This window comes from Pristiophorus japonicus, chromosome 20, assembly GCF_044704955.1.
Source record: "Pristiophorus japonicus isolate sPriJap1 chromosome 20, sPriJap1.hap1, whole genome shotgun sequence".
NCBI classification, from domain to species: domain Eukaryota; kingdom Metazoa; phylum Chordata; class Chondrichthyes; family Pristiophoridae; genus Pristiophorus; species Pristiophorus japonicus.
Genome location: NC_091996.1, coordinates 27,635,744 through 27,656,765, shown reverse-complemented (window position 1 = coordinate 27,656,765; position 21,022 = coordinate 27,635,744). Strand labels below are relative to the sequence as shown.

The 21,022-nt window shown below is 40.2% G+C and overlaps 1 protein-coding gene across 5 annotated transcripts in view; it reads right to left on the bottom strand.

Moving 5' to 3' along the window:
- The window catches only part of mapkap1 (MAPK associated protein 1), a 253,838-nt gene that overhangs the window by 41,407 nt on the left and 191,409 nt on the right, over positions 1 to 21,022 (bottom strand). For 4 of the 5 annotated variants that reach the window (XM_070862643.1, XM_070862641.1, XM_070862642.1 and 1 more), the window contains one exon: positions 8,926 to 9,066. The exons of the other annotated variant lie outside the window; for it this stretch is intronic. In XM_070862643.1, the coding sequence (XP_070718744.1) occupies positions 8,926 to 9,066 (141 nt within the window). The remainder of the gene's footprint in view (positions 1 to 8,925; positions 9,067 to 21,022) is intronic. 5 annotated transcript variants of the gene reach the window in all.

Genomic DNA, 21,022 nt, shown 5'->3' with positions numbered 1-21,022 from the left:
ACTTTCAATTTCATTGTGTTATTTAAAAGCCTTCAAATGTCCTTGTATTTGGTTCTTGAGTTCACATTTTTTTTCTTAACTTAAGAATGGCAACTGTGACCAAATAATTTGGAAAGCTGGCAAATATTATACATTAAGCACTGATGTTCAAATGTTAGTGTCAGACTGTAGTTTATGTAAATTCAAAATGAAAATGCAAGTTCACAAAAACAGCAGTTGCATAAATCATTAGCAAGAGAGGCAACAGAATAAAATGCTTTACAACACTTCAGTGAATTTTAACATGCAATTAGTTTACAAAATTTCAGACTTGCAATGTGATCAATAGGCTATGGTCACAATTTCTGTCCTTATGATTAGCTGTATGGTATTTTTTGGTTTAATTTTCATCAACTGACAGTAAAAAAAAACATTCAACATGCTTGAATAACATTGAGAGAATGAATGAACTAAAGATTTATATAGCACCTCATCACATCCTAAAGTTCTTACATGGGTAAACTTGGCAGCCAATTAGTACACGCAAGTTGCCACAAACAGCGAATGAACAAATGATGAGGCAATCTGCTTTTTTGGTGGTTTTGGGCAAAGGAGGGATATTGCCACGACACCAAGTGTACTTTATGCTCTTTGAACAGTGCCATGGGTTGGTTAATGTCCACTTGAGTAGGCAGACGGCAGTCTCGATTTAATGGCCCTGAAATCCTGGTTTCTTCTTCCCACGGGCGTTCGACTAAAAATAGGAGAAAAGATGCACACTTACCTTTTGGTTGAACGTTCGCCAGAGATCCCGGACTCGAGGCCCCCTCTTTTTGCGCAACGGAGTGTGTTCACGTTGGGACGTCCGTAGGAGTCACATGGGCCTGGACACCCAATCACGGTAAAGTATTTTCTCATTCATAGTAAAAGGAGTTTCAAAAGTCCGAAACTCCTATTACGATGAATGAGAAACACCCTCAAACACTACACAAAACATTAATAAAACACCTCACATATATTATAGAAATTAAAGTTGATAGAAATGTTTTTGGAAATTTTTTTTTACCCATTTTAAAAAAAAGTTTTAATTATGGTTTAAAATAAAATTACCTGAGTGGACAGGGTTTTTAACACAAGTATGCATTTTAAAATTTTATTTTAATATGTTTTTGATATGTTTTTAAACTCTCACGCTGGTAAAAGTAGGCTATGCGCCTGCTTTTACCAGACGCAAGAGTTTTAAGGACATTCGCAGTGCAAGAGTTGGGCAAATAGCCCAATGTCTGCTGTGGGAATGTCTTTCTCCCCGAGATGCGGAGGATCTGTCCAGCCAGAAACTAGACAGATCGGAAAAGCTGGTTTTCAGCGCATGTACACTGTGCACCGAAAACCAGCTTTTCCGATGCCTTCCCGGGTCCGTACACACTCCGCACGGACCCGGGGAGTCCGGAATTTCAGGGCCAATATCTCATTTGGACGACAGCACCACTGCCAATGCAGCACTCCTTCAATACCGTCCTCAAGTATCAGCCCAGTTAAGCGTTCAGGTCTGAAGTGGAGCCTGAATCCACAACCTTCTGACTCCAAGACAAGAGTGCTTGCGACGAACTGAACCAAGCTGACACTTCATAAAAATATATTTTCATGCAAGTCACAGAAATAAAAATTTACACTACAATGTGATTCACTGCTGAATAGATATATTTGAGGCCAAGATGGCATTAAAATTAATATTTTATCTCCGCTGAGAGATTTTCAAGATGGCAGGAAGCCAGCTACCACTGGAGATTTATATCGCAATGGATATCACTCCATTGTTTCAACAAGAATGTTAACTCGCATACCGAAACAGGTGTATTAAAGCTGCTTTTGTGCTCACAACAGTCATGAGTAACAAAAATATGTATAGTTTGAATATAATACATAGCAACCTCCTTGGACATTTAAAAAACAGAATTATCTGAGAATCAATGACATTGATTTAACTTGTGAAAGGAAAGTCTTATTCCATGAGTAGCAGAGATTATCCTTCTTTCAGAGTGCTGATAAACTCAAAAGCTGTTAGACATCTGGCAAATACACATATTCTGTTCTGCACAGATTTAACCCATGTTTGCCTGATCACTGTTGGAAGCACCTTGCTTTAATCAACAATGACAACTTTTCCCACATAATAGTTGCTGCACTTCAAAAATAACTAATCATGTGAAGTACTTGGAGACATGTCTCCATGATAAGGAGTTCTATGAACTCAAGTATAAATACAATTTTGTTTTGTAAAAAGATTCAATCGATTTGCACTTCCACTTCAGACCTGGATATTAAAGTGGACATGAAGTGCTAGATTAGTGCATAGCTTCCCTACCCCCCACAAAAAAAATAGCTTTTTATTAACATAAATGTAAATATAGAGACTATCAATGTGACAACAGCCAACAGTAAAAATTTGCCTTTAATCAATTGCCAATTGGAGAAAAGGCAAGAAATTCAATATTTTTTATGATGATTGTAATTTTCATTAAACAAGGAGGACAACATTATAAGTAACAGGATATGCAAACCCCAGAGGAGCAGTCTGATCATTAAAAGCTTAAAAATATGTTTATCTTAATAAAATTACTAATTAATGTAAATAAAATGCATACATACCAATTCACTGAAGATAGTGAATACTTCCACATTTTTTTTTGTGCAAGAGGTAGGTTACAAAATAAATCGTAGATATTTAGAAAAAAATGCTTGGGTTTATTTATAAAAAATGTTTTTTAAGTTACTAAAATCTGTCAAAGAAAAAAAATAAACAATTGTTTCTGCTTTCCAAAACCCCCGAAATTGCAAACTAAAAGGGGAATACATCGAAAATTCATTCTATGGTCCAAAAGCTCCAGAAACCACAGAAGCAGTCAATATTGTTAATGTACCTTGTTAATTTGATGGGATTTGTCAGGTAACTCCACTGGAAAATTATATAAAACTGTTCCAGATGAACAGATGATAGTGACATGAATTAAACTGATAGAACAATACCAGAATATAAACCAGAAATGACACCCAAAGTGGCTGTTGATTTATTGCCATCCTGAGTTTGGTTCTGGGCTTCCATGTATATTAGTGCTACAAATCTGGGTCCATTTAGCAGAGAGATGCTCGTACATACATCACTAGCTCCTGCTCCAAGCCAAGGTCATTCCCCATTGCATCAATCTTTTCAGCAAAGGCTACTCCGCCACTCTACTAGTTTTTACCCATTCGAGCTTTGAATTTATTTTTTGGCTCGGGGGGGGGGGGGGGGGGGGGGCGGGGGAAAGGAAGCAAGAAAAGAAAGGATAATGAAGCCGTTTCTACTACTACTTTTGAAATTTTAAACACTGCTGAATTATTTAACTGATTTATAGAAGCTCACCTTTTAATGCTTTTGATCAATTCCTTTCAGTAAAAATAAAAGTATGTGAATAGGAAACTCTTCTTCCCGTCTTCCAAAGCACAATGTGCAAATTAATACATTCATGAAATGGTGAAAAATTAAGGTATAATGGAACAAAATCATATTGCATCTTTACATAGTGAAAGTAGTCACTAGGTCAGTAAGGATGTTTGCTTTATGTACTTTATTCAGAGTTCTAGTTGGTATTAGCATCTCTGTACAGTCTGCAACAAACACATTTTTAAAATGTCAAAAATAATTGCTGTTGGTTTAGATATTCCCAATTTTCATTAATCATGAACAACACTCATTTTTGTTGAGATAAAAATACTTTTCACTGCACTAGTTAAACCCAACTGCTGCTTCTGGAAGTTTGCCAAATAAAAAATGTTACATTTACACAGTAAAGCATTAATAGTAGTTTCTTTGCAAAATTTGTTGTTTGGTGTTGTCCGTGGCAGTTCAGAACTCAAAGTATGGACTTAAAATGGAAGACATTGTCACAGGAATATAAACAATTACCTGAAACATTGTGCACCTTTTACAGTTAATTCTTTGTAAGATTATTTTTTCATTTGTCAAACAAAAGTGCAATTTTTGAGGGATTTAAAAAAAAAAGATTTTGATGGGAAGCTAAATCCCAATTAAAAAAAAAAATCAGGTGTGAACTGAAAGATTGCTTAATACATAAAAAGAATCCAAGTATTATTGCTACACTACGATGATCGACTTCTGGTCCTATTTAGTTGTGTGAAGAAGCTGTGAGCAGGTGACTATTTTTGACAACGCAATGAAAAATGATGTCTTGTTCAGATATGGTGATAGGAAAACAGACTTGCATTTATATAGTACCTTTCATGTCCTCAGGATGTTCAAAATTGCTTCAGAGTCACTGTATTATCTTTAAATTGTCGTCAATGTTTTTTTGTCAGCAAAAGCAGCAGCTAATTTGCACATAACCCAATCCCACAAACAGCAATGTCATAAATTACAGAATAATTTGCTTAGGCATTCTCTGTTGAGGAAGAAATGTTGGCCAGAACACCGGGAGAACTCCTGTGCTCTTCTTCAAATGCGGCATGGGATCCTTTGCTACCCAAGAGGGGGGTCTCGGTTTAACATATTGGGCTCAATTTTTCCCTGTGATTTGCGCTGTTTTTTTGGAGCAGGCTGCTTTTTTTGGTCTAAGGTATAAATCCAGTTTCCCCAATCAATTTGCACCAGCGTAACTCAGGTAGTACGATTTTTTTTTAAGCTAAGTTTTTTTTCAGCCAAAGGGGGCGTAACTTCCCACTTGTGCCAATTCTGGCCATTTCGGCAAGCTTGGCCAGCTGAGTGTTACTCCAGTTTTTCCTAGACCGGCGTATGTGGCCTCTGCAGAAATACGTTCCGGAGAGTTAAAGAAATCGGCGCAGGCAAGGAAATCAGCGCAGGCAAGTGCAGCAGATGCCCAGACAGCAGCAGCAGGAAAGGGGGGAGAGAGAGAGAGAGAGAGAGAGAGAGAGAGAGAGAGAGAGAGAGAGAGAGAGAGGTGGGGTTGTGGGGGGAAGCCTAGTTAGGTGCAGGGACTGGGAGGGAGGAGTCCATTTGGCCTGGGATAGGGGCGGGGTAGTGGACTGGCAAGCTCTTTGGCCTGGACTAGGAGCGGGACCGGGACGGCACTCGGGGCCAGGGTGAGCGGGGGAGCGGACAGCTTTAATAATTGGAGGCAAGTTGCTGCAATATATTTTAATGTGTTGGGAGCTGGCTGTATGTTTGTTTCACTTTGCAGCCTCAGCTTGCATTGTGTCCCTGGTTACCGTGGCAACCCAATCTTTTTGGAGTACATCGGGGAAAGTTTGGCAAAATATTTCTGCCGCATTTCTGGCCTAGAAAACCCGGCGTAACTCTGGCAATACGCCAGAAAATAGGCTTGGGGAAAATTGAGCCCTTAATCTCAATGTCTGAATCGCTGACAATGCATATCTCTTTGCACCGAAGTGTCACCCTAGATTATGTGCTCAAGTTCTGGAGTGGGGCTTCAACCAATGACCTTCTGACTCATGTAACAGTAGACAAGAAACGCTGTGAGCACTCTTTGTAGCCAACAGACTCTTGTTTAGATTGTCCTCACAGTTTTGATCAAATATCCCAGAGGAAAAGAAAGTGTCTTCCAATTACCACTACAGCACACTGGTCTTCAAATAACTAGGCAACCCAAGTCGAGGAAGGAAATCCATTTTAGAATAATCAATTACATTCTGGATGGAACAGGTTTGATGGACGGAATGGTTTTTATTTGCTCTGGATTTTCTTATGGCTCCAGCACCAATGTACACCCAGGAATAGACAATTATTGACTAACAGCATCTGGAATTTCAGCTTACATAAATTAAATAAAGACTCCATTTTGTATGTCTAAAGATGGAAAGTAATCAATTCTGAAAAAGTTCTAGCTAAACTGAAGGAAAAAGGTTAAGAGAAAGGCAGCCTTGGCAGTGCAGCAGAAATATATGGACCTGCTGCACTATGGAGTGGGAAGATTCATGTTTTTGTATATTTACCTAGAGGTGGTGCAGAGGAGAAATGCATGCCCTCTAAGGAAGGGACATATGTAATGAAGGAAGGAATTCAACCACATCATTCTTGACCACCCCAACCTGGTGGGAAGATGATGACACAGGGTGAATAAGTTGGTCAATTAAAAAATTTCATGTAGAATTTCTTTAAAAAAGTGGATGTCTAAATTCTTGATGACATCCTTCAGTAAGCCGCCCACAGACACACCATTTCAAGTTTCCATTCAAAATCACTTAATTTGCCTGTGCTTGATTTCAGATGTGGAATTTTCCCTCAGAGTGTGATCAGTCCGAGGGGAGAACACACACAAAATGTGCATGTGGGTTGGTCACAACGAGAATGATATCAACTGGCATTCACAATACCATATTAACATTTTGCATGTCTTAATAATGCAACACCAGGATCAGGATTCTAGAATTGTGGCAGGTTTGTGACAGACACCATCAAGATTTGACGCTGTCTGCAAATAAGGAAAACGATCTGGAGAGCAAACTTGTAAATTGCACTCTTACTCCAGGACAAAATAAATTCTGGTTTCACTCTGGAACTACATTCTCTTCAAACATTGATAAATTTTAAAACCTTTGGTATTGAGAAAATAGCAAAGAATGCATCAACCCTATTAATGTGTTAAATATTTTTACCCAGCTATCTTTATTCATGTAATTGTTCATAACAGATATAAATGGCAACACATTTAACATTTGGCTATAGATTTTCTGACTAATATACTTAAAGGAAAATTACTTTTTTGTATTGAAAAGTGGTGCTTGAAATTTGAATAGGGGCCAATTATGTTTTGGTGACATTTACTTATTTGAAGTAAAATCTGCAAACCTAGAAATTACCTGAAGAGACCCTGCTTTTCGTGTACATTAACGTCATAGTGGACGTCAATACCATTGGAAAATAGACCGAGACACGTTTGTATTTACCATGTGGCAGACTGTACCTTACATAAAGCAGACAGACAGAGAATTAAAATATGACTGAAAACGCACATTTATAAGCACACTGAAAGGTGCATTAACCCCTGAAAGCTGTACTCACAGGTCAGTCCCATCAGTACTGAACAAGTTGAACCATTCGTTTCACCTAACAGCTCCACTCCCCTTATATCATTTATCTTTAGTGATAAGGGATGATGACCTTTTCCAGCTTTCTGTTCTGACAGCTTCCAGATGCAGAGAGGCAAAAAATTCTCTGAGAAGCAAACTAGCAGCTACTGGCAAAAAAATACAGTGAGCTTTGCAAAATGATTTCTTATGTAAAGGGTAGCACGCAATTTCTTCACTTTCAACACAAGAGTTCAAAACTTTGCATCGCGGCTAAAAATTCAAATAGGATATCACATTCAAAAACCTTTTCCACAGCACCTGGCACTGGCAAAACAATAATACTTAGAAACACTTAGAAACAGCCTTTTGATTAAGCCAGAACTACCTTAATATTGGATTTAGCTACTTCACTTTAATTTCCCTGTACTCGTTTAATATTTTTCATCTTCAAGTGCTTAATTTCCTCTTAAATGTTGTGGTTGATTTGGTAAATTGTGATAATTTAACAGTCACTTGTGGTAATGCATTTCATGTTCTAATAACACTTTGCATGACGCTCTCATGAGGCTTTTCTGCTGAAAATACAAATCTTATGGTATTTCACATGCCGTTCACATTTGAGAACAGGTCATATATAAAATTCACTTTTGCTCCAAACAATCTGTAATTATTAGAGCACAAATGATATTCAAATTAAATGCTTTTCACATTGATCATCTTTTTTATTCAACAATGAAAATGTCACCAGTGGCACTGAATATTATTAATGATTCTGTATAAATATTAGGTTTATAATTTGTTGATTTAACAGACAAGGTTGCCTGGACTTGTACATCTGCCAAATACATCTTCAAAATGTGCATTTCAGAATTGTATGCAATATCACAGCATAGTTTCAGATCAACCTATATAGTCAAAGAGTTGAACAAAGAGACCCAAAATCAACAAAAAATAAACTTTGCAAGAGTTTTTCTTACCCTTTTACAATAAATTTGGTGGAACAAAGTTATGGTTATGAGCTAAAAAGAGATGTCCGTCAATAACTTGTACCACCACTGCCTTTAAAGGTCCCAAACTCCTAATATAATGGCATCTGATCATTGAGGCCTTGATCATTCCTATCTTATGTGCAAGTTGCATCAAGTGTTTTAAAAGGGGGGAAATTGTGGATCAGCAATACTGAGGACAGGAGAAACCTGGAGGGAGAAAGCAAATGCTGTTCTTGTGACATGCTTAAATCAGAAACAAAAAGCTCCCATTAAAACTGTATGTGGAAACTATTATCCTTTGAGATCTCTTCAGAATGTCTATAAAAAAAAGTAAGAATTACCGTTTATATTTGTGTAATTGCAATGATCCTGTGTGGTATGTATTGTTAATCTATAACTATTGCAAAGTGTGGCAGCAAGCTTCAATTCTGCTCTGTTTAAATGCTTTATATCTCTTTGCTTCTCTTTGTCAAACTGACTGGACCCCAACATCTAAAATGTCAACTTCATTAAATTGATGCAAAGCAATTACAAAATAAGATTTTAGTTTGATTTAAAAAATATATTTTATATCTAGCTAGAGATATTTTATATGGGGACGGGGAAGACACCACACTTATAAATTAAGCTCCTATTAACAAATCAATTTAGTAGTTGTATCTTAAAATATTTCCTCAAAAGCATAATATTTTCCGCAGCAATTTGATTAATTAGTTTCTTAGTGTTTCATTATAATTAATATAATTGGTACCTACAATTTAGCCAGCCATTAAAGAATTATTTTGAAAACGAACAATTTGAGGGAAAGAGGCCAATTTACTTTAGGTAATAACATTTAAAATCTAATACTTTTGTTGTTTGAAGTTATTGAACATGTATAAAAGGTTGCATTTCACAAAGTACTAGGAATTACCTAATTGGACATCAGTGGTGAATCGAAGCTTGTGAACGATGCTGACTTTGTAAGATTTGTAACGATGACTGCTCAGAATATCCTGTACTGTAGTCATATCCAGAGGTGGCTCATCCTCTGAACTCTCCTCTCCTCTTGAACCTGCAGATAAAAAAAGGAACTGCGAGGTAAAGGAAACCTTCCATGTGCAAAAACCATTAAGTACTTGTTTAAAAATTAAATCAATCCAACTTTCAAAGGAATTATCAGCAATGGGTATTATAGAAAAAGGAAAGAGTATTAGTTTGGCATAATAAGAAAATAAATTACAGAAAAGGCTTGATAGATTGATGAGTTAATGTTTCACTCATTGAACTTTGTCAAAACTAATTTTCGACTTTCAAATTGCTATTTCCTCAAACTAATTTCCTACTCATTAAACACTGATTCCCTCATTGGGACACGTTTTCATTGACATAGGTCAACCTTTGGTACCTTGTTCAAGTGGTCATGGTAGCCTCAACAGTGCTTTCCAAGTATGACTGAGTGTTGGGGCAGATTTTCAACTTACTGCCAGGGTGTGGGAACTGGCATTGCAGATCTGCGGCCCATACGAGAAACTGCCAAATATTAATTTCCAACAATTTCAAAATCAAGCAGTTTTTAAAATCACTGACAGTTAACCTGCAATGCCAGTTTTACGCTTGTGCAGCAAGCTGAAAATCTACCCCTTGAAGTCATCTGTCCCCTCTGCAGATGCTGACCGTTGTTGCGTTTCTTTCAGCTTTCCAGCACCTGCAGTTCTTTTGTTTTTAGTTTAAATAAATAAATTATGTTAGACACACTAAGCAACTGTGCATATTAACATTTTTTTTTTTGAAGAACTCACTCTTTGGCAGTAGTGCAGCTGTTATTACTCTTAGAGATGAGTCTTTGTAATTTGATTTTCAAAATTACACACAACATACATTGATCAAAAATGATAAATCAAGAAAGCTATGAACAACCTATGCAGCACTAATGATGTAGAAGTAGTAACTAGCAGAAATTACTCAGTGACATTGCAAACAAGAGAATCAAACTAAGTTCCAATAGCCCAAGGCATGAGTCAATGTTTTAAATTACTTAGTAGCACTTTGAGTTCATTTGCAAAATGTTTCTAAAAAAAGGAAAGTTTCATTTGCCTTTGGAGGCTTTCAATTCTTCCCAAAACACTATACCATACTTCCCAATTAGCTTTTATTTTCAGTTGTCCTTTTACAAAAAAAACTTCCGTTCCTTTCTTTGTCATTTAAAGTGCTATATAAATGCAAGTTGTTGGTGCTGTAATATTCATCTTAGATTGTCAAATGACTCGTTTCCTCCTCCTCTCAAGGCACTAACTCCTTCAGTGTGATATATTTCCATGGACATGTCAACCTCTGGCACCTTGCCCAGGTGGGGCAGTATTCATGTTGAGTCTTGACCGCGAGATCTGGCAGGCTGTCCGACTGTGGGGACATCATGGCTAAAATGGATCCCACCCTCTGTTGATCTCCATACATGCCCATTTCCAGTAACGATGAGAAACAGGACTAGCAGATTTGCCCTCACCTAACCCAGGAATATTGTGGATAGTTGTAGTGCCCCTGATAACAGTGACTACACTTCAAAAGTATTTTCTTATTGGCTGTAAAATGCTTTGGGATGTCCTGAAATGCAAATGCAAAACTATTCCCTCTGGCTAGTGGGTCAATAACCAGAGGGCACAGATTCAAAATCATTGGCAAAGATCTAGAGGGCAGATGAGGATACATTTTTTCACTTAGTTTTCGGAATCTGGAACGCTCTCCCTGAAATGATGATGGAAGCCGATTCCATAAATAATTTTAAAAGGGAATTGGACGGGTACATGAGGATGAGGAACTTGCAGGGCTACGGGCAAAAAGCAGGGGATTAAGCACGATTGCTCTTTCTAGGATTCGGCACAAGCATGACGGGCCGAATGGCCTCCTTCTGCGATTTATGATTCTATGAAGTTCTTTCTTTTCTTTTCTTTTACTGGCCCAGCTAAATATGGATCAGGGATGAAGCCTGGGACCTTCCTGGTCGATATGGGTCCAACAACAAAGATATCATTCTCTGAGCCATCAGAATGTCAAATTCCTTTTTATTGTTAGAAAAAGGAACAACTTGCTGAATTTTGCTCTTAAAGTGAAGATTGTGAACATTTGAAGAATGGAATATTTCCAGTGTTGGCATCAAGCAGGTGCAGGTTGGGTACAGCAGTCAGTTGTAGAGTTAAGGACCCTGTTCTGTGGCAATAATGTGCCTTCTTTGCACCAGTGTAAACTTGCTCTTTACTTTTCACATCAGCTATCCTTGCAGTCTCTCTGAGCGAGAAATTGTTAGTGCGAATTAGGGGCCGTTTTCTGCTGCGATCCCACACCGACTAGGAATTGAGGAGACAGTCAAAACTCCTTTCAAGTTTCCGCATTCCCTTACAATGTTCACACCCTGGGCTGGGTTGGATTTGAATCCATGCCCAAAGGTGCAAGGGACACCCACTGGGGGACCCAGAGATCTTGCCATTTGATATTTTCTTTATTTCCTTCATTGTTCCAGTCTTCTTCAACTATCACTACACTTTCTACGTTTTCTACAATGCTTTCCTTAATTCCAGCAGTGCAAGTCTCTCTGATCAGCAGTCATCTTAGATTTGCTGCCACTGCTCTTTAGACACACGTCCCTACGAGGATCTAATGTAAGAAAATTTCAAGAGCCACGGAACCAACCACGTGAGTGGAAATGGGCAGCAAGGTGGGAAAGGTGACTAGTAAATAAAATGTCTCAACACAACGTATACCCGTATTCATTTTGCATTTTCAAATCTTTAACTCATCCACTAGCTGAGTGAATTACTGCTGGTTCTTTCAGTCTGACAAGCACTTTGTGCAGTCAGGTGATGTGAATGATATTTCAAGCACACTTTATATATTTATATATCAACACTGTCTGTTGTGTTTAACAAATGAAACGGCTTTAAAAATCCCCACAATTTTACATATGGTTTTCCCAGAAGAAAAAAAAGTCATAGGTAATCGATCACTTAGTCATCAAGAAAGCCTACATAACAGGAAGCAAGTCACTTTCACTCCAAGTGTGACATTTCCTGGCGCTAGGCTGTCGGCTCCAGCCAGTATTAAAAGCCTGCTGTCACTTGCTGTGAATTATACATTATTTGAATCCCTGGCATTTCATCTATTTTTCACTCTGAAATGAAATCAAGCACATGCTACACTATATCAAGCAAAGAATGTAAATGTTAACACCTGTACTGAACATCATAGAGAAAATCACCCTCTAGTATTAAAAAAATCCCTAGCAGCAACTAATGTATGTTGAACTTTAGTACACAGCTTCGTGTATGACAATCACACATCATCTCCATTAACACAATCATGATTTCACAGGTTTAAAAGATCTACGTTAAACTGGTATGCTAAACCCTTCATAAATCAAGATGCCACTGACAGAGCTGGTAGGGTGTATTCAGAAAGTTTACTTTAGAATTGTGAATTCTACACAATCTAATTGTTAAGCATTCAAGCAGGACAGTAATTGTTCCACAATAAGTACTTCTCAGTTTGGAACTTGTATTCCAAGTACAGAAAATGTTTGAAAAAAGGGAATTTCTTAACCACTATTACCTCACTATGTCTGAAGCAGTATCACATATGCCGTTAAAACTAGATGATTTGCTTGCTACTAGTATTAGGAACTCTATATAACCAGAAGGATAAAAACATATAAAATACATTTAAAATCATAGCTACTTGTTAATAAACCTTTAAGGAATACATATTATTTTCCAAACTCTCACAATAAGGTTTCTAGCTTGCACAGCACTTAAAATGTAACCTCTGTATTCTACAAGCATATAGAACTATAAGCTTTCAGGTGTATTTTTTGCAGAAACCCTTGTACTGTAGAATGGGGGCAAACAAGATAGAAATGTGATAGGTCAACTGCAACTTAGCAGCCGGAGTCAACAGTTCCCAGGCAAGATTAATGTTTGTAAATACAGGTGCACTGTAACACTATCGATTCAGCGAGAGAGGGTAGTATTAGAGCCTCTAACATAACTTGAGTACATGCTGCGTTTATCATACAGAATCTTTCAGTGATGGTTTGGTAATCAAGGGTAGTGCATGCAACCATCAGCCATCTTCTCAAATACACACTGGGGATTTACTAGAGTCACATTTTTCTGCAATTGTTATGAGTGGAAGATTGCCAGCTTGTCTCCCAGGGACCTCAAGGTTCAATCAACGGTTTCAAAAAACAGCATTATAAAATTGTACATTCTACAATTTGGGATTAAGAATGTATGTAACAATTAGGGACAATTGGATAATGATATCAAAAGATTTGTCTCTTATTTGCCAGTTTTCTTAGGAAAACAATTTGATGTAAAATAAGCTGCCTTTCCCCATACATCAATTTGTTTTTTTGGATTCATTTGTACAATTTTCGGAATATAAAACAAAGGATTTCATAGCTCATAAGGTTTTCACTCTTAATAGAAATACCTTCTAAAATCACTCGGCCATGCCACCAGAGAGAATCATGAGTGACCCTTTGGGACACTCATGGTATCATGATGTCACCAAAGTGACTATCCTTTCACATGAAGGGGCGCTCTTCCATTATCCACCTCCAAAAAGATTTTCACGTGATAACATGGGAGCAAAAAACACATTTTATCTATAACTAATCATTTCCAAATGGGCCAAAATTAGGCTGATTGGCAAGTGTACAATTTATGGAGGATCGTTCCATTAATTTTTGCTCATTATGTTGCTGTGAAGAGCCATGGGATGTTTTCCTACGTTAAAGTGCTATATCAATGCAAGTTATTATCGTTGTTCAAAGCCATACAAGGTACATGCCCTGTGGAACACAAACGACTGTCCAATTTTACAATTGATCTCTTCCTATACATGGAGATGAGAGTGCATTTAGCCTCCATACAATGGGATCCATGCTGCACTCCTGATAGAAGAGGAGTCAGACAGGACAGTGTAATAGCAAAAGAAAAATACTGCAGATGCTGGAAATCAGAAATAAAAACAGAAAATACTCAGCAGGTCAGGCATCATCGGAGGAGAGAGAAACAGAGTTAACGTTTCAGGTCGATGACCTTTTGTCAGAAATGGAAAAAGTTAAGAGATAGAACAGGTTTTAAGCAAGTGCAGGGGCAGTGAAAGTATAGAACAAAAGGGAAGGTCTGTGATAGAAGGAAGGCAGGAAGATTAAATGACAAAAGGGATGGTGCAAGGCAAAAGTGGGTGGTAAAGATGGATGCGTCTATTTGTACTAATAAAATGGCCGAGTCTCTGATTGGCTCTCCATTATCATATAACCCATTGCTGATTGGTCCCCTTGGAGGATAAGCCACACCGTGAAGTTTCTCTGTAATATGTAAATGGAACCGCCCAGCCCAAATTCTGACTGACTTTACAAATTGTAATTTGATCCATTCAGACTTCTGAAGCCATACAGATCTTGAACAACCCAGCAAAAGCCACCAAGTTCCAGCCGAAATCCCTCACCCCAGCGCAAGTATTGCCCCAGCCATAGATGGGGCATTGTGTGGGTCACGGATTGTTAATGGGTTTATTGGGTATGAAGTGAAGTGAGTGTCATGACTTCTGGATTTCATTCACTCCAATGATGTCCTTGACGCACCGAGCTTTCCAAGAAACGTGATCCGTCTTCCCCGAGTTCTCGATCTCCCCACCCCCCCGGTGTCCCTCTCTCTTCCCCCCCCTCCCCCCACAGTGTCCCTCTCTCTTTTCCCCCTCCCCAGTGTCCCTCTCTCTTTTCCCCCTCCCCACAGTGTCCCTCTCTCTTTTCCTCCTCCCCACAGTGTCCCTCTCTCTTTTCCCCCTCCCCAGTGTCCCTCTCTCTTTTCCCCCTCCCCCCAACCCCTCTTTCTCTCTCCCCCCGCCCTCTCTTTACCCCCTCCGTGTCTTTCTCTCTCCCCCCTGCCCCGCTCTCTCTTTACCCCCTCCCGCTCAGTGTCTTTCTCTCTCCCCCCCGCCCCGCTCTCTCTTTACCCCCTCCTGCCCAGTGTCTTTCTCTCTCCCCCCGCCCCGCTCTCTCTTTACCCCCTCCCGTCCAGTGTCTTTCTCTCCCCCCGCCCGCCCAGTGTCTTTCTCTCGACCCCCGCCCCACTCTCTCTTTACCCCCTCCCGCCCAGTGTCCCTCTCTCTTCCCTCCACCCCACCCCCCCAGTGTCCCTCTCTCTCTCCCCCCCACCTCACCCCCCCGTGTCCCTCTCTCTCCCCCCACCCCACCCCCCCAGTGTCCCTCTCTCTCCCCCCACCCCACCCCCCAGTGTCCCTCTCTCTCCCCCCCGTGTCCCTCTCTCTCCCCCCACCCCACCCCCCCCAGTGTCCCTCTCTCTCCCCCCACCCCACCCCCCCCAGTGTCCCTCTCTCTCCCCCCACCCCACCCCCAGTGTCCCTCTCTCTCCCCCCAGTGTCCCGCTCTCTCCCCCCACCCCCCCCCCCCAGTGTCCCTCTCTCTCCCCCCACCACCCCACCCCTCCAGTGTCCCTCTCTCTCCCCCCCACCACCCCCCCCCCTCCAGTGTCCCTCTCTCTCCCTCCACCACCCCCCCCTCCAGTGTCCCTCTCTCTCCCCCCACCCCACCCCCCCAGTGTCCCTCTCTCTCCCCCCACCCCACCCCCCCAGTGTCCCTCTCTCTTTTCCCTCTCTCTCCCTCCCCTCTCTCTCTCCCCCTCTCTCCAGCGCGCGCCACCACGTCTCTCTCTCTGGCTCGGTCGGAGGCTCAGCGACTGGCTCGGACAAAGCAGTCAAATGCAATTTCTGGTTTGGGGTGGGAGGTGTCGGGGCGGAGTCTGGAGAGGGAAGAGTAAAGTGTTAGCACAAATAGTCCAGGTAAAGATACAAAAGATGGGTTGAGAGGAGGTGTAAATGGCAATAGCAGAATCATTACCAACAGCTGCCCGAGAGGGATGAAAGTCAGGCTAATTTAGGGGGGGGACTTCAGATGATGTCTAAGGACTACGCTATCTCACATGATATGCAATGAGATTGATCAAACGGTTTCAGATTACCAACCCTGCAATTCCTTTCCTGCAAGAACATATACAATTTCCAGTTGAGATTTAGTAGATGCTGCACATACTTAAGGATAGATGAAACTTCACACAAAGCGAGGCCATTGTTAGGAACCCACAGGAAGACCAAGCAATGAATGGGAATCTGCTCCAGTAGCCAGGTTGTTAATCTGAACCTCCTTTTCCAATGTTTACCACTCATCTTTTTATTCCTTTTATCGTCAACAAACCCCACAAGTTTGAGTATTCTGTTCTTCAACTTCACTGTTCTCTAGTTCAGGTTCTATGATTCAGAATGGATTAAATAGGCAGACGTCCATCCTCCAAGACCCACAAAATAGCATAAATTGAATCCCATATTTTCCAAGCAGCCTAGGAAAACAGAAGCTCCTAAACCAGAATATCTCTGGCAGGTGCACGGAAACTCAAAAATTTCCCTACTGTACCTTGGGGGAAGAGGTGGCAGTCCGAGGGAATAAAAGGACATAACCTTCCTTCACCACCTTTCTCAGCCAGATATTCCTAAAATGGAGTGACTGCTGCCACCAAAGCGAAAGCTGATGCCAATGACCGGAAGCTGCGCAGAAGCGTTCGGTGCATTAATCTGGAGATATCGATGATGTTTCTGCTTCTTTTTCTCCATACAGCCCGTGAGACCTAAAGGCCCGCTCCGTGTTCCCGACATTTTCCCCGGGCCTGCTCCGTGTTCCCGACATTTTTCCCCGGGCCTGCTCCGTGTTCCCGACATTTTTCCCCGGGCCTGCTCCGTGTTCCCGACACTTTTGCCCAGGCCTGCTCCATGTTCCCGACACTTTTGCCCAGGCCTGCTCCATGTTCCCGACACTTTTCCCCGGGCCTGCTCAGTATTCCTACCATTTTTCCCTAGGCCCCGGGAGTCCCGAAGTGAACAACCAAAACAACAGTCTACGCGTGCTCAAGTACTTCCGGTTCATTGGCAGTAGTCGCGTCCTTTCTCGAAAGAGATGCTTTCCTGAGACAGCAATTGGTAATATTTTGAGCTATGGGTCAGATATGAAAATTCTGGGCTAAGCATGCGAAGCACAATGCCTCGGCTGCAGCCCATATCGATGTCCCGAGGCATATCTCTGTTGACCATTGACAACGCCAATCAGTTAGCAACGAGCTTTTAAATTATCCAAACTGAAAAGGGAACAACGGACCATGATGGCATGAAAATCTGCAGTAACTGTTGCACTTACTTTTATTAATTGCTTGTGAACAAATTTGATCCAATAGCCTAGATGCATTGCAATCCTCATCCAACAAATGCCAAAGATAGTTATATAATATATATAATCTGCTTTCTCCTTTATGATACTTTTTAGGTTCTTGTTGTGAAGAATCAGTGCTTTTCCAAGTACTGGTGGTTTATCATATATAGTCTGTTAATAGAATGCTATGACAGCAGAATATGACAGTGCAGGATCAAGGATCAAATCACATTTCCCAAACCCATTTACATTAAACAGGCACATTTTCCATTGGTTGTATGCATCAGGCCAAGTCAGTTGTGCTGACCCGTTTTTGCTGGATCCCCCAAAATGGTAGGAAAAGAATAAAAGAAACAGGAATGCCTGCTATCAGCACTGTTTAGCAACTCTGCTAGCTGAACGTTGTGGGATTGCCACCTTTGGATTTGGTGATCATTCAGTTATAGCATCACATGGGGAGTTATCAAAATGAATCACTGCAACTGGATTTCACTGTAATACACAAAAAAGACGCTCACCCAAGATTATCTTAAATAAGATCATAAGTCCCTGTAGATAATGCTTTTAGGCTGGGACTACTGCTTTTAAACTGATGAACCCTGACAAGATCACTTTGCCCTCAAGAGTGACCTCTTAGTTGACCAATCAAGAGTCTGACTGTGCACTTTGATATATTACACCATTTCTATTTACTACCTTGTGGAATACCTCTATAACCTTGAAAATACTTATTAAACAAAATTAAAAAGGAGCACTGTCCTCCATTACAGAAGATACTATCTTTTCTTAAACACTAGTAGAGCATGTATAAATCACCTGTTTACATTTCAGTACCAAAACTACTGATTATAGCACGTAAGGCTGCACTCATCTTTATCTGATCCTATGTTTCTTTTTCATAGTCTAAATGCGAAGAGTTGACATATTTATAACTTTGTTTTCAGCACAAGTGAGTCCTTTAATGCAGTAACAAAGAGCAGATATGGTTGTTTATCATGGACCATTTAAAAGTATTCTTACACATATAATAGTAAAACCTTTAAGAAGCACCAACTTCGGTTCTTGATTTTGCTTTGTTCAATTAAGTTTGTCTTTGGCGCCCATGGTGGTTAAGGTTAATTGAAGTTGAAGTTACTACGTACCTTCCTTTTATAAGCAGCTGTGCATTTGTGAGCATATTTTTTAAAACTGGGGTTAGTGTTAAATTTATACTTAGCCTCCTAAATTTGAAATAATAATCCCAGTTTACACTGTAGTTGTCGCAAATGTACAGAGAATTGGAATGTAAAACCAGCTTTAAACCATGCAGAGATAAAGGACAGTTCAATGGAACAGAATGCTGGCCCACATATTTATTAGTTTAATCTTCAATGCTGTTTTGCTCCCTATCTCAGTTACATTGTGGCAAAGCATTTAAAAAAAAACATAAAACAAAAGCAGAGAGATTAATCTCCAGGCTGTCCTTGGATGTCTCCAAATGGATAGTGGAATGCAGCATGGTGACATTTAAGAACAGATTTCAGTAACCAACTTTTTGCAATGTAGTCTGGAAAAGAAAATATGAGGAGAAAAATAGCCTTTCCTGAAAAAAAGCAAAAAGGGTACCTTTTCCAAAATGCAGTTTTGGTTCAGGAGCACAGAATTTCTTGAACTGAGAAATAAAAATGTAGGCCAAGGACTATACTGAAGGACATTACCAACATTGAAAAGTGCAAGAGAAGCCCGAGCAAGTCAGGACATGATGACATCTACACATCAGAGACTGGGAAGAAGAACACACGAGATGGTGTACTTGGAGCTTAGAAGAAACAGAAGAAGGAGAAAATTTAGAGAAACAGTAACCATAGCAGTATTGATAAAATAGAAAAATAAAGATTCTGACAGATTGAGGAACAGCTTGAAGGTGGAGAAGGAATAAGGTTCACCCATCAGATGACAGGTGTGGTATAAATACTGCTGACCAACCTTAGTTAAGTTTCTAACTGAATCAGAGACGTCAAAGTTCTATTATGAACACCAATTAAAAGAGGAAGATTTTTGTCATCCTATTCGGAGCAAAGACTAATGTAGTAAATTTCATCTCTCCATACGAACCTTTATGTAAACCAAAATTAACCTCACCTCTGATCTACTGTACTGTTATAGTAAATACAAAAATAGCACTTACAAACAACTTTTCAACAGATATGGCAGACTAATAATTAGCATTTTCTAGTGATTAACTTGAATTTTCATTTCACTAAATTCAAATGCCACCCAATGTACGATGTAAACAAAACCCATCACATGATAGACCACTTGTGCTATCTGTTGTAACACACTTACTTACACCTCGTGTCACTCACGAGTTACGTTGTCAGCAGAACTCAGTGGCTATGTTGGCCAACCATTGATCCCAACATGTACTTCCATATACAGATGATCGAATTGTTTTTCAATATGCTTTTTAAAATGCAAGCCCCGAGTTAGAACTTTAGATTTAGATAAATAAGCAACATCACCCACATAATAATTTAGTTATATTACTGTAATTGAATTACTATAATGATGCGCAACTATTACCTGTAATTAAACAAATTGCCTGCACCAACTCCCCAACTACATTTACTGTATGAATTAAGCTTCCACTGCGTGCATCTTGGATTTGAAGTCTTATAACAAATTATAATAAATTAACACTAATTTGCTTTGAATACCAATAACCAAATGATATTAGAAACTGACAAAGACGAAGGGTGCACTTACAGTGTAGCTACCAGTTTAAGAACCATATCTGCAGTTATTTCAAACAGACAGAACTCTGTTTACACTGCTTGGATCCTGCCTGGCTGTCCAGTCTCTGTGCATGCCTGAACATAAGAATATGCAGAGCAGACTCCAAAAATGACAATGTTTAGAGGGCAGGAGGAATCTGTGCTTAGACATTTAAATTAAAGTTAGGTAGATTTATCAAGTGTCCAAAGGTTTCAATAGACTAAGTACTCTGCAAACCACATTCAACACCAAACTGGGGGGTCAAGTTTCGGCCCGAGTTGCTATTTTTTTGGAGCAACTAGTTTAGAATGGAGTATCTTAGAAATTGTAATTCTCGGCCTTTAGTTTGCTCCAATTCTAGTGAATTAGAACAGTTTCATTTTAGAACAGATTTTTTTCCCCAAAAGGGGGCGTGTCCAGCCACTTATGCCCGTTTTGCAAGTTTAGGCAGCAAAAACTTACTCCAAACTAACTTAGAATGGAGTAAGTGTAGATTTTGTACGCTCAGAAAAACCTTGCCTACATTTAGAAAATCAGGCGTAGGTTACAAATCAGGCGTAGGGAACGAGGGGTTGGGGGGGGGGGTTCACAAACATTAAACACTTCACTTTTACAAATAAAGAGCCATCATCAATAATAAATGATAAATAAATCAATATAACCAATAAATCAATCCAAATAAATAAAAAATCAAAAAATCACAATAAATAAAAAAATTATTTCTACTCATCTACTGCGGGAGCTGGAGAAGAAGACGGGGGGGGGAGGGAGAAGAAGACGACGAGGGGGGGGAGGGGGGAAGGAAGAAGAAGACGAGGGGGGGGGAAAGAAGCAGGAGAGGGGGGGGGGGAGAAGAAGCAGGAGAGGGGGGGGGGGAGAAGAAGCAGGAGAGGGGGGGGGGGAAGAAGAAGACGGGGGGGGGGGAAGGAAGGACGGGGGGGGGAAGAAGAAGACGGGGGGGGAAGAAGAAGACCGGGGGGGGGGGGAAGAAGAAGACGGGGGG